Raw genomic sequence first — 14,917 nt, 5'->3', positions numbered from 1 at the left:
AGATTTCACATTTATAGCTAGCAAGCAACTATCCTGGGTCTGAGAAGAGTTAGCAGAGACTTACCTGTTACACAGTTGTTATACAACTGTTCTCCAAATTTCAGGCTTGCCTGGAAGCTAACACCATGAAGTAAGAGACAAACTTGGTGGACTGCTGCTTCTCTAAATATGCCCAGCACAGGAAAGATCAAAAAGAGCACCTGCCAGCATTGCACATCGAGCAAGATGAGCTTAAATCCCAAAAGACAAAGAGGAGGCCTGGGCAGGTCACCTCACTTCTGCCAGTAAAGGCAGCCTGCAGAAAGTGCGTGTGACAAAAGCTTTTGTCACTGAAGGCAATGAGAAGGCCGTCTGTTGAAAACCTAGGCTGCATCCACTCAGCCAAGCAGCAGAAAGTGTCTTTAATAAGTGACTGTTATGTCATTTTGCCAAATGCACAGACATGCTTGCACTGTGTCAGAGGAAATCACGTTTTGGGATGCATGCTCTTACATGTGACTTCATCACAGCTCACCTTGCCTCAGAGCGCTTGGAGAGCTCTAGCACTGACTGCAAATGCTAAGAAAATCATGCCCATGCTGACTTGCTTTTGGCACTGCCAGAAGTGATTCAAACTTGAAATCACTGAATATTTTTTAACCCTATCATCTCCAAACAGGAGGAAAGGGAAAAACAAGAACATATACATGTCCTCATCACACAATCAAGCATCTTCCTGGATTCTTTGCCTTAAGTGTATGCTACGTCTAGACCTCTGGAGAATACCATGAAGCTGAGCACTGGCAGAAAGCACACTCAGATAACACGTCACCCTTTTCAAGGAGGATGGACCCTGGGGGCCTGCTAAGCACAGGAGAGAATAAAAACATCTTGCTCACTCCAGGAGGGATCACTATTTTAAGCACTGGTGTTGGGACAGCAAAGATTGAAATCTGAAAGTTATCTCTGGTAGGTTCTTGAGTTATGGCATCATTCTCGCACAAGAATTCTTCAGGCACTAGCAAGAAACCAGGATCTTCACAGACCAGCGTTTTAACAATACAGACAACAGTTGAGACCCTAGTGAGACAACAGAGCTCAGAGATTTAAGCTAGTAAGTATACTCAGAGGTAGAATTGCTGTTCTTCATGCACAAAGAACTTGTACCACCTGCTGGGGAAAACAAGAATGAACTTCCCCCAGCAATAAAATAATCTCTGACACAGACCGATGTGAGAAAATGATTGACATAAAACTGATTGTTTAAAAATCACTCAGGGGAAGGGTCAGTCGCAGAGAAATCAGTGATGAAAATCAAAAGACGACTAAAAGCAGACCCGGAGAAGAAATAAGCAAGGTGCAATGCAGATGAAGTCGAACATCCTTATAAGCAACAGAGGACAATGACACAACGAAAAAGTAAACCTTGCCATAAAGCCACAAGAAGAATCTTAACAATTTAAAAGGCACCAAAAAGAGAGTAGTACAGTCAAAAGAGCTACTCCTCTTCTTGACTCCATGTCAGTGAAGTTGCCGAGAAACACTGTGAAGAACGCATCATGTTCCACCTTGACAGGGCAAACTATGCCATGGGTGTACTCCGCAGAGGGCGAAGAACTTCCAGTTGGACTGTAGATATTCGTACTGTAAGCAGTGCAGAGGCAGCCAAGACCCAGCACTCGAATAGAAGCATTCATAACTATCACCCAGGTTTCCTTCGAGGAAGAACATTCAGGATACAACAGAACTGAAACAGAAAGAGCTAAGGAGTTCCCCTCCAGAGCACATTCATACACACCTGAAGAACTGCCCACAGTACTGACATAGAAAAGCCTCAGTAACAGATTAGGCAAACTCCAGTAGCAGTAACTGAAAGCATCCTTTATAGGATAAGGAGCAATGTTCAGAGTGATTCATTTCAATCAGTAGTTACAGACCAAATTGGGAATACTGGCTCTTTTCACTGGAAACGTGATGTCTACTACAAGTAGGACCCTCTGGTGTGGAAGACAAGCTGCATCAAGTCGCAATCTCATATCCAAGAGATGTATCATCTAGTGAGCTATACCTGTGACTGTTTGTGCTGGATGGAAATCTGTTTTTGGGAAGTGCAGGAATGCTCAGTGTTCCCTGATCCGGTAGAAGATGGGCTGCCTTGCTGGGCCTGCAAAAGAAAGTTAGTGTATTGTTATATGCTCCTCAGCACGATCGCTCCCATGCAGACACACTTATCTTTACATGGGAGGTGCAGCCTGGCCTGGGTACCATACTTTCACGTAAGGTTTAAGAATGCTCTAAAGATTTAGTTCGTTAAAACAAAAGAGTTAATTTCTCTCAAGAAGTCTAGCCCAACCTGCTAAAAGACAAAGCTTTTAAAAGCCTAATCTCAGCTGACATGGATTATATTAAGCAAGGCCAAAACAAACACTTCTCACAGCAAGACTATACTTCATTCTTTTGCTTTTTTTGCATCTATTAGACACCTCTCAGATGCTATTATTTTGATCTACATAAGACTCTGAGTTGTTAACTTAAAACTCACATCATTTTATGAAACAAGCAAAGCCTAGGACCTAGAACTCTTCACAAGGAAGATGAACTTACCCGAAGATGGTAGACTTGGTCATCAATAAACCAGGCTGCACTTGAACCACTGTCTTTGAGCAGAAAAGCTTCAAACTCCCCATCCCTTAACTACAAACATCCCTTGGGATTCAAATCTTTTCAGAACTGCTCACCGAGACAAAAGTAAAACAGAGGCCACCTCCCCTCTGGGCCAGCTGCTCATTCTCTAGCCGCTGTTTCGCCAGCATCACCGACATCAGCGTTGGCAGAGCAGAGTGTTCCTCCTGTGGTTCCTTTGCTGTGCTGCCGTCTACCCCATACAGCGGCTGCTCCATTCGCCGCTGTAACACAGTCAAAAAAAATACAATGAATTTTTTTTTTTTTTTTTTTTAAATAAAGCAATTCTCTGACTCTGCCAAAACTGTTGTCAGCGAAGCAGCAGCTCAGGAATGGGCAGGCAGCATGGTGAGGATCTGATAACTCAAACAGTACTCCTGGAGTGATTGTTCCAATGGCAGATATTAAAAAGTAGATGAAGTTAACAAATAAATAATAATTAAAAAAAAGTAACAAATGAACACACAGGACAGAATTCCTTGTCAGTTAACATACCCTCTTCCTTTGCAAATACACGTGTTTCAGAGTCAGTGGGGCAAAAATCGGCTGTAGATGCAGAAATCTTTCTGCATTGCAACTTTGGTCAATGCAAAATTATACTACCTGATGTTTTTGAAGGTCTCATTTCAAAACAGCCAATGTCATGATATATTTGTTATTCTGGTGAAGTAAAATGAGTCAGAACTGCTAAATGTCAGCAACCTAACCATGTCTAGGACCCAGACATCACAGTAGCCTCATTTCTCTCATTATAGCTGGGACCAATCCCCTGCAAGATCAGCATTTCCAAAATCTTTAAGAGATGCATTGCTTCTCTTAAAGACCAGCTCCTTTCTCCTGCAGTAGCCTCATTTTCCAACTGTGATACAGGAACTGGGTTCAATAAGAATAAGAATCATCTGAGCTACATTGATTACAGCACTCAGAATCCCATTGCCCTTGCTTTAAAAGCCAACCCATCACTGCTAAAACTTGGCAGTCTGGGTAATCATCATCAAAGTCCTTCCGAGCCGTAACTCCAGGCCAGGCATACGCCATATAGAAAGTAAACAGTCAGGTCAGGCTTCAATTTTTCTTAAAAACCTAAACTGCAACCTGAAGCATATTTTCTGGCTAACACTACAAATGTCAAGAGTGTCCTTTCTTCCCCAAAAGAACGTTTGCACATGAGAGTGATCTTGCAAGAGCCTGAAGACCTGCAGATCATTCTTCTGATCAAAGGAGAAGCAAGGCAATTCAAAGCAGTCAAGAGATTTGAAGACAAGAAGTAACATCCTGAAGCCATTACAATTCCTCCACAAGTTCCGATTGCAGAAAATTTCCAGTACAGTATAGATTAACTCACAGGTTTGAAGGATGCTTGTCTCATTGTGAAAGACATTTTAACACTCTGCTCTCTTCCTAGACCATACTGACATCTGTAATGAGTAAGATTCTCCAATTTTCACTCATCATGCCCCTATTTTTTTTTTTTGGCTTAGCTCAAACCATTGATATTTAGTTTGCAAGAAGAGGACAGATCTTGCAAATGCACATAACAGTTTGTTATGAATAAGCAAACATTACAGGTTTAACTGCAAGAGTAAAGAACAGAAGATAAGAAACACAAAGAGCACCTGCATAAGGAGAGAGACAAGCTGCTCTAGCTGAAACTAACTGTAACATCAGTCTTCACAACGTGAGAAATACTTTGTTCAAACTTAATACATGCCAGTGTGGAAGAAAACCAAAGGAAGAATCAACTTGTTCCACTATAAACACCTACAAGGTGTTTATATATTCCCTGCTGGAATAAAGACCTGTCCCTAATACCTCACGCACCTGCAACATTCAGAGATGGTATTTCTTTCATTAACTTCTCTTTAAAGACGTGTATTAGTGAATCAATGTAAGATGGGAGGAAGGTCCATTCAATTAACAAGATATATTTTGATTTTTATAAACATAAAAAAAATATCTAGAAGTCTAGCTGAAGCTCTCCTTTAAAGCAGCGTTGCAAAGCTTCTGAAATCTAGCAACACCTACTGAATTCTGAGCAGAGCATTCAGTGTTGGGATTTCAGTACACATTCATGAACCGTGGAAAGGTCTCTGCAGAACAATGTAATCAGTAAAGGCTTTGCATTTCGTTTGCGGAATACTAGCCTTTCCCAAAATGCTCCGCGCTTTTGCGACACTCAAAAACTGCCGAAAATTTTTAGAGGGGCCCAGGCAACGGTCAAAACTAGAGATCAGACACCACAGCCTCTGACTATTGCTTTGCTGGTTGAAAGAACTTTAGCTGCTTTGTGCTAAAATGGCTTAAAAATACTGGTCCTTTCTTCACTTTCAGATCTTGCAGAAATGCTGTGACAGCAAAATGGAATTACATAACAAAAAAATAGCAACAGATGTGCATGTATACACATTTCTTTGCAAGCTTTTGCTAATACTTCTTACAAGTCACACGCATGTAAACAGAAGTAAAAGACCTTCCCAATATAATTATGGTATGCATGTTTCTCAGTATACCCCAAGGGTCCAGTCGAGACTGGAATAGCATTGTACTGGCGCTACACAAACACACAACATACTCCCAGCTCGAGTATTTCAGGAGCTACAGTGGAATACAAGGTAACTAATGTGACAGTTCCACCTTTTGCTCTAAGGACAGCGATCTATCTGTAACCACCCAGCATGCCAAAAACATACATCTTGCATGCTTTAAGCTCAGAAATTCATATCAGTTACAACTGGACTAGGACTGTTAGAGGGTCCTAGACATCTGGCTTCACTGCCAGAACCCAGTTTCAGATTTAACAAAAGGGACTGAACAGAGAATAAGTCAAATCACTCACCAAGAAACCCTTCTTTCCTGTTCAGAACCTTTTATTACCTGTCTGAAGCACGGTAGGCCACGAACCTAATCAGTGCCACACCACCAGCTCTGTTCCCAGGGAGAACGCTTACCGGCAAGGGGTTGGATAAGGAATGCTGCGGTGACGATCTGGCGACAGGAGGCACGCTTCTACCGGGACTGGTTCCTGGGCCGCTTCCCCCAGCAAACTGGCCAAAGCAACAGATTTGATTGTCAGCAATTCCACAGACATATTATATTTAAGCAAATTTAACAGAGATGGAAGAAACACATTCATTTTAAAAACAAAGCCTTATAGGTTCTAGGGACACAGTTAAATAAACTGAAGATGAGCTAAGAGGAAAACCTTAAAATTTTATGCCCTGTTTTCAAAAACAACAGCAAAAGTAAGCACTTCAGACAAACATTCACATGTACACTTAGAACATTTTTCATTTTAACACAAAAAGATATAAATCTGCACATTTGGAGATAGATCAGTTATTTACTGGATAGAATTAGGAAGGTTAATTCCCATGAGGAGATGTGTCTAACTGTGCACCACCAGAAGCTGTAAGAAATGAACGCCCGCACTGAAGCATCTGTGCCGGTCACTGTTAAAGACAGCACAGGTAAGCAACTGGGGAACTGGACTAAGTGGTACAGAAATTTTTATGTTGCTGCACCACACAGTGTACCACACTTAAAAACTTCAGCCAGGAAAAAAAGTACTAATATGAACTTATTTTCTGACTCTACGTCACTCAGTAAAATGAAGAACAAATTTAAGAGAAAAGCTGGACCTCTGGATTGTGCGGAGCAAGAAAAACTCCAGAGATTAAGCAATAAAAAGAATATTCATTTTTAGAATGTTCATCCCTGTTTTGGGGAGGAGTCCATCTCCTGTGTGGTGCCAGCCTCCCATGTCAAGCTTTTCTAAAGAGGGAATCCCGTAAATAACTTCCTAATAAAATCAGCACGACTTTGCAGGTAGGTTCTGTTGCAGCACTGGACCTGTATCAAAATAGGTTTGCACGCTAGGAGATATCCTCATTTGAGGCCCAGGTTCCAATAAAAGTCAGCCTCCAACGTACACTTATGTGGCTGCTCTTTTAAAAAATTGCTTTATCAACTGTTCAAAGAAACATTAATTTAAAAAACAACTTGCAGAAATCTCATGTCCTCTGCCTATTTAGATTTGAGCACATCAGGCGAACCTCATCAATCAATGACTCTGAGCGCTTATTTAACACGATGGATCAAGTAACAGAAGTCACATTACAGACTTCCATCTACAGATTTTGCATAATGTGAATTCAAGCAGATTTCTCAAACAACATAAAGATGCTTACCTCAAAATAATCACTAATTTTATGTCCTCTAGGAGTGCCTTTTCCTAAAAAGCAAAACAAAGGATGAAAATAAGAGTTGATATTTTTAAGTACAGAAGTCATGATGTCATTCTGATAAACTACTCCTATCTTTTGACACTCCTTTCTCTCTAGAAAGGTGCAACACCTATCACAACAAAAGCTTCTGCACCCAGGGTTACGGCTCTTGTGCTGTTGTTGGGAGGGTTTACAGTTGACAATTCAATTAACTCTCAATTCCCAACATGTCAAATCCAATCAAACAGCATTTGCACTTGCTAAAGTACTTAGAAAACACTGAATGCCATTGTAGGTTGCATAGATTCTCCAAAATTTACTTCAAGATAAGGACAGAGCAAAGAGTACTTTAACTCCCCCACCTTCGGGTAAATTACTGCATATTAGATCTCTCACAAACATTCCTATAAGAGTTAGAGAGATAATTAGTGGTGGCTTAACACCAGCTCATTAAAAGTCAGCCTTTTTCTCTTATTATAATATTATCAAAGCAGTTCTGTCAACACAATTCTTGTTACTTTCTTGTTGAAGAATAAAAGAAATAGAAGTCTGCCCCTATGCCCATTTGCCAGAAAATCTGAACTTGGACTTGAACATGCTGGGTTTTTCTTAGTACTCTGAGCCACTACTGCCTGCTTTATACTTGAGCACAGTTTGTTCTCCGTTTGTTCTGGTGAGAACTTACTTGAACAAGGCAGGCATACGTCTCAAAAAGCAAGGAAGAGAGTACAGCTTCTGCTTTGAAGTCTGCTATATATGTAGTGATGCGGGACCAAAACAACGCTGCAGAGAGGCCGTATTAAGCTTTTGGGCAGTTTGTCCCATAAAACTGCAATAGTTTGTGCGAATAAGCTGAAGACGAGTATTTTCCTGCCAACGAGGATAACAAGGCTCCCAGAAGAGAACTACACCATCATGGAGCAGTTTATAACAAGCTGCCTGACACACCCTTGAGAAGAGCCATTAGTTTCCTAGGACACTGACTGTGCAAAACGTGCACAAATTACCAACCGTTCAGAAATCCTGCAGCAGGGTCAGGAGAATGAATTACCTTGACTGGTCTCATACGCTTCTGCTTTCCTTTTTCTATTCCGCTGGTCATTCTGTTTTTTCTCAGGAGTCTGTTAAACAATACTTCAAAATTAACATTTCTGCAGTTATTCCAAGACTTAAAGAAAATACCAAAACACAATAATCTGCTCCGTATCCCCAGAGGCCATTTCATTTCTCTGGTGCATTTGTTTCTATTGCTGGTGCTTAAAGAAACAACTGCTCTCAAATAGCTGCTACCTTCTGATATATGCGCTGCAGAAGGGAGAGAAGACGGTTAAGAATGAGGTTAAATTTTTTTTTTCCAGCTGCAGCAAGCCAGCCTCTTCTGCTCGGTTACCTCACATGGCTAGCAGAACAAGTTCAATCACTTATAAAAACCTGTATAAAACATTTCCCGCTGATCACAGTACCAGTACAAGAGAAGCAATGACAAGAGGTTTGAGTACAGACATCCAAATTTGCAGTCCAGTGGCTACTCACAGTCTACCAGGACAATTCATCTTCCCTGCAGCTAATGATTCTTCCCAAAGCTCTTTGCAGATGGCTACACGAACTATCTTGCCTACCAGTGCACAACTGAAACCTCACACAAAACAAGGCAGAGTTCCCCAAGGTGGCAGCCAGGAAACAGCTGCCACAGATGCAGCAACTCATCTGGACTTAGGTCTCATTAAAGTCAAGGATCGGTTGCATCTGCCATTTCTGTGAGCAACCAGAGACCTGAGAGGCAGCTTATCAGTAGACATCAATATATTTCTGCAAGGGCACAACACAGAGCACAGGTGGGGAGCCTGAAGGCTGCAAAAGTGTCATGCCTACCTGTCTGTACAAAGCTAGCAAGCCTAGATGTGCGAGATGGGAGGAGACCCTGGTGTGGTGCTTTCCCCCATCACCAGGGTCACTTCTGTGGCCAAACCTGCTGAAAACATTAGGGAGCACCGTGCTAGAAGCAGCTTACTGAGGCTGCTGGAAAGAAAGATACCTTATCATTTCCATCACCAAGGTCATTTTAAAAACATCTCTTATCCCAAAGGGTCCCAAATAATTTCTGAACTATACACTTTACAATCACTGCAGCCACTACTAAACTATAGGCTGGGTGCAGGAAGAAAACCACAGTGTGCAAAACACAACTCTGGGGGAGGGAAAGCCATGGCTAGCAAGTTTGTGGTAAACCTAAGCTTCATGCTCTTTGGAAACCAAAGTCCAAAGTACACTGTTTAAAGATCTCTGCCAAAAGACTTGCACACAGTAAGCAGAGAAATCAATCTACTTCCTTTAATAGGATAAAAAGGATAAAGCTGACATAGGCAGAATCTAAACCTGGCTGTGTCCCCAGTGGATGCTGGACATCTACAGTCCCATGTTAGCAGCTGGGCAGTCACTGACACGGTATTGTTGTGGTAAGAAGATGCAGGGGATGTTAAGACAAAGGTGGCTGTTGTGTCTGCAAAGTACTTTTTAGAATGGGGTGACTGAAAACTCCAAAACTATCTAGAGACTTGCTGTACTTGCAGCAACTTGCTGTTGCTCCTGTATGCATAAAAGTCAGTGACATAGCCTCCTCACTGCATAGTGAAGAGCAACTCATGCACAGCGTTGGCGTGACTGTAACACCACAGGCTCCATTACAGCCTCCGTGGAACTGTAAGCATATTAATGAGATTCAGTTTAAGTTGTTTTTCCATTCAAGTACTTACATAACAAAAATTACACACAACATTATCTGTTACAGATTGAAAAAGCAAGGAATGGTAGATTTGATGATGTCAGCTTGGTCAATTTAAATCGCTCCACAGAAGTTCATTAAAAAAAACCCAAGTGAAATAAGAATGAATACTCAGTTATCAACTATTAAATGTACTCACTTGTATGGAGTTAAAGATACTGCGTTCTCGAAAGACTTAGCTTCACCAGACACCTCGTATCAATATTGCCACATAATAGAGGGAAATATGATCCAAAACTTACCTGATAACTATGTGGAATGTTATTTAAATGCCTAAGAAAATGCATTTAAATTCGAGATTTTGCTCTATTAATGTGGAATTTTAAAGTAAAAATGTAACCCTATAATTAATTTTGCTGCTTCAGCAAGTGTTTTGAAATAGTTAATCCTAAAGCAGTGAGATTAAACAGGGACAAAGCAACAGTTTTCACCTCCCCACACTTCCACTGAGTGATTCATTAAAAGGCCCTGCTTTGTACAGACTTCTGCAAATTCACATATTTGATAGGTAAGGCAAACTTTTCCATTAATGCTTTCTGGCTTTTTATTTGGCCAAAACTGTATCCAAAACCAGCAAATAAATCACAATGCAGCTAAAAACAATTTCATAAGCTGAGCTTTACAAATGCTGTGTTTTTGGGGTTGGGTAAAATCTGCCCGCTATGCTGGGAAGCTTCAAGGACTGTTTCACAGCATGGTCCAAAAACGGCAGAGTTAAGATCCACACTAAATATTTCCAGTAGTCCCTTTCACACTCCAAACAAAGAAACACTGTCATTCAGTCTCACACAATTCCTTCTATGTTTTCAGTTCAATCATGTCCACCTTAAACCCGATTACCATGAGGATTTGTGCCTGCTTACCTCCAATTCTTTATCACTCAGAGAACCCACGCTGCACAAGCTCTGGTTGGAAGACTCACTATTTAGTGGACCCTAGTGAAAAACAAGCAAAGACTGTTAGAAACAACTTCCATCCAAGGCAGATACGTCCTATCAAACATTGCATCTCCGGGCTAACTACACTGCTCTAAGGCACGTGGCTACAGCAGCAACACGGGTCAAACACCTAGGCACACGATGGGGCACTAAACTTCACAAGCGGCTTGGAGCAAGACGGAAGCTGGACTGCCAGTTGGACAGTTTTTTCTCAGTATACTGATCCATCTTTGCAATGATATTTCTGTATCAATTAATATCCTCACCGCTCTATTTAGCCACATCCACAAAACAGCCAAAGCAGTATTCATAGAAGTCTACGAGAACTGGTTTGAGAAACAAAACTTCTCATTTGTTGAGTAGCAGTAGTTTCCAGTTTGGCTCTTCAGGCAAGCATCTGCTTGACCCTGCGCTAAGAATTCAGAGGCATCCTCCGTCTGGCAAGGCAGCTATTGCTGTTATCAGACACTGGCAGTACCACTCATTTTTCTTTAAATGTCTAATTTTAATGCTTTTTTTTTTTTTTTAAACACTACAAAAGTGAACAAGTGAAAGTTGTGATAACAGCAGTACAACTGGCACCAGTAAGACAATCTTTCCCACTGTGCTATTTTATGGACCCATGGCCGACCTGCCAAAATAGCAGTTGCTTCTACCAGGCTAAAGCACAAATTCAAGAGACCGGAATACATTTACCGAAATAGCATCCAGGTACCTACAAGAGTCCGCCTGCATCTTTGCAGGCCCTGCTGGATACACGTATCCAAGTATTTTTGAAAATTTCTAAAATCTAGATCGAAATTGGTTTTAAAAGGAAAGAAAAGTGAATCATGCAAAGCCACTGTGTTTTAGCCTACTGCTCTGACACAAGAGTATCCTCCCACAGATCTAACTTAAGAAATCTAGACGAATTTGACAAAGATATAAAAACAAGATTAACAATTACTGATGGAATGTATTAACAGGAAGAATGACATGATAAAGCCACCTCTCCATTAATAACTTGTGAGCATATTTTCCCAAAGATTAATTCTATTTTAGCTTTCTTATTTTTGCAATAACCACTTCCCAGCAATCAATCTTTCCTCAAGGCAAAGCCACTTCTCATTACATACTTGAGCAGAAGACTTATGGAAGTGGTGGGGAGAAGCGTTAACGCCACAGAGAAATCTCACAATAGATTATTTTTGAAGGTAGCAGTTCTCCCCCATTTGTAAGACAAACACCACCACCAAACTAAACTTGTGACACCATCTAGCTATTGCTAACCCCAATTTCCAAGCAGGCATCTGCAGAAAGTAAAAGTTCTGTTTACCTTCTCTATTACACTGTAAATGTTAACTATCAAATTTCTTTCTCCTAAAAGGACATGCTTAGTTGCCTCAACAACAAAAAAAACCCCAAACAAAATGAAACAAACAAAAAAAGCAACAGTTGAACAGCTCAAGAAGCTACACATTTAGGGTTCCCTTTTAAAAGCAAATTACTTTAAGAAAAATTGCAGATTATATTCCTTAAGCCATACCACTACCCTTCAACTCATCACACAAATAACTCAACACCAGAAAGATGTTTTACCTCATCTCTTCAGCAATACAAAAGCTTAGAATCTAGTTGCTTTTTAAACAAAGAAGCAAGCTCCCCCCCGTCCAATGTGATGGCTCACAAATCTTACAGCTCTTGGTTATGCGAGGGATTTACTCCTTGGCCAACAGGACTTAACAGAAGTGCCAACACTAACCTACATCCACATGAAGGCCTCATTGATTAAAAAAATGTGGTATCTTACGGCAAGCGGCCACAGAAAGTTAATCTTTTCACCCATGTAAAAAGCTTCTTTTTAAACTGCACAACTGCTGTCCTCTAAAATCCTTCGCTCCCTGTCATGAGCACAAACCTCAGCAGCACGTTCAAGACGTCAACCTTCTGTGCAAGTGTGAAAGCTTTATCAGGTGCAGGAGCATCTCAGCAAATTAGCATTTGCTGGTCTCGGATGGACAGGCTGGGGTTCTGACATGATGAAGATGAAAGTGAAAGTTGTTTCCACATTTGCTTAAATCTTGCTGCCTCCATTTTGCACATGGATAGCAAATGACAGGAACAGCTGCTCCCAAAATGCCACATTTGAGCTTTTTAGGAACACTGTGGTTGAAAGGGTACATCAGTAGCTTATGAAGGGCCAATGTTTCAGCCATGACCTGTATTCCATGGCAACCTGAAGAAATAAACTCATGAGGCTGCCTACAGTTAGAAATAATCCTAAGATTTTTTTCAGAAATACAAGTTTACCCTCTCCAGTACAAAAAAGATCCACTCTGTTTGCATCTGAATGTAAAGTTCTGGAATGTAAGCAGCTGGAAAAACACCTAATGCAAAATTCACAATGTTCTTCTTGCTTCCAGTACCACAACTACCTGTACTGACTATTCCACATGGGTAATTTACAGCTCAATTGGAATCAAACCCATTTTTTTTTTTGCATCAATGAAAGAGCAGTTCAGTTCTGATCACAGATTCTTGAAGAGCAAAAAACCTATCTTCCCTTTACTTTAAACCTTCCTTTAGAAACTACACTGACAAAATCCTACAACTGAACTCAATGTGGTAGTAGAAAGGGTGAAAAGGAACTAACTACTTTGTCATGGAACCAGAAGAGAACAGCTTGTCAGATGTCTGTTAAGTATCCAGCCAGTTCACTCTCATGGTATTGATACCGTAAACACACACAGAATTAACTCTTTGTAGGCAAGTTCTGACCCATTTCTACTGCATGACCCCTCCTCTCCCTTGATGACTTTTTAGGGGGCCTTCCACTGACACTTCAACTTACAACAAAGGATTACGCCTACCTTACAGGCAAGGAGCTAAAGCATCTTGTTCACGTCAAAGTTGGCAAAAAAGTCTTGTTTTGAGGTATTCTGACTACGGAAGCACAAATTGTTCATTAGAACGAGTTTCAAAGTAATAAAGATGCAACACCTAGGATGTTTAAGGAACGTGGCCTAGTCCTCAGCTGCACCTCTTTTCACGTAGTTATGGGAGAGGAAGAAAAAGCAAGTTTCCCTGATCATCCAGCCAGATATCTGCTTTCACAAACAACCTCACATTATCAGCTGCTTATAGCAGCAGGTTTAGACAAGGGATATAAGAAACCATACATCTGAGCACATCTCCCTCAACTAACAGTCAGTGAGTGTGTGTATAAAAAAAAAACCCTTCCAATTTATGTTTTATCATTCCTGACTGTTTATATTTAACTCAGCAACTGACATTGGATAAATGTTCAGTACTTAATTTAGCATACCATTTTAAGTGGTCACGACACAAAAGGAATGAAAGGAACAAACCTGAATTTTGGAAAAAAACAAGGAAGCAATGGCAAATAATAGTAACATCGGAATACTGCTGGGGAAGTAGCAGTAGGGAATAATAAACATGCAATAGTTTACAAAGGAAGGGCTCATAAATTTTGTTCCTGAAGAAGTCATTTGCACTGGCATCTGGCTTTTCTAGCATTTACCGCTCTGGGATAATGCTGCACTTTCTGCTATCACTTACAGCCCACTCACCCACTGTACCCTGTCAAGAGAATCGGTGATGGTGCTCAGCAAAAATTCAAAATACGTGGGTCATCTGAAATAAGCTAATAGTTTCTATAGTGTTTACCCAAATGACAAGCACAAGAACAGCACACACTTCCTCCTCTGCAAGGAATTTCTTTCTGAGATAAGCTGGTATGCTCTTTTCCCTTGTGATTCACCTATCAACTGCTGCTTCTAAGTCCGTGACCTACCTATGCACAACAAAATCTCCATGTTGAGAAGCGGATGCAAACGTAGCAGGCACTTTCAAGACTCATACTCAAAGGCAAGAACTGAAACTCTGTCCACTCACACAAGCTGGTTAGTCATTTCTCCCTTTGCAAGAGCCCTGGAAAGCCCACAAATAAGGCACAATGGCGGAAGTTTCAATAGAAACAACTTAGTCTGACAATAGCTCCCACTGGATCTTCCACAACAAAGCCAGCCTGACTCAGACCGCCTTTACCTATCTTCTCTTCAAGGCTATTTACTGCCTTGCATCACTTGTGCACTGCCTGAGCCTCTTCAACCTTCCAAAAATGATCCCTCAGGCCTGTCCACAACTCTTACGTTGGGCAGTCTCCATTTTGTGCTCTCCAACTCCTGGTATTGAAAGAGAGCTCTAGGAATTAAAGCTGCCTAATCACAGTCTCCAGTGTGGACTTACAGCAACACGCATTGCAAAATTCTCTTGCTAACTCAATGGCAGAGACATGCTTCATTACCTCAAGC

General features: G+C 41.1%; 1 protein-coding gene across 6 annotated transcripts in view; it reads right to left on the bottom strand.

Moving 5' to 3' along the window:
- Window positions 1–14,917, bottom strand: part of TLK2 (tousled like kinase 2) — a 43,884-nt gene that overhangs the window by 22,232 nt on the left and 6,735 nt on the right. For 4 of the 6 annotated variants that reach the window (XM_086766663.1, XM_086766665.1, XM_086766664.1 and 1 more), the window contains 6 exons: window positions 10,530–10,601; window positions 7,936–8,005; window positions 6,849–6,892; window positions 5,610–5,705; window positions 2,718–2,885; window positions 2,048–2,143 (listed from right to left, as the gene is read on the bottom strand). In XM_086766663.1, coding sequence (XP_086622789.1) covers window positions 2,048–2,143; window positions 2,718–2,885; window positions 5,610–5,705; window positions 6,849–6,892; window positions 7,936–8,005; window positions 10,530–10,601 — 546 coding nt within the window. The remainder of the gene's footprint in view (window positions 1–2,047; window positions 2,144–2,717; window positions 2,886–5,609; window positions 5,706–6,848; window positions 6,893–7,935; window positions 8,006–10,529; window positions 10,602–14,917) is intronic. The other 2 variants (XM_086766667.1, XM_086766668.1) reach the window with 2 other exon arrangements.

Source organism: Chlamydotis macqueenii, chromosome 25 (assembly GCF_036417535.1).
Source record: "Chlamydotis macqueenii isolate bChlMac1 chromosome 25, bChlMac1.mat, whole genome shotgun sequence".
NCBI classification, from domain to species: domain Eukaryota; kingdom Metazoa; phylum Chordata; class Aves; order Otidiformes; family Otididae; genus Chlamydotis; species Chlamydotis macqueenii.
The sequence above is the reverse complement of the archived record's forward strand: the minus strand, read 5'-3'. Positions and strand labels throughout refer to the sequence as shown.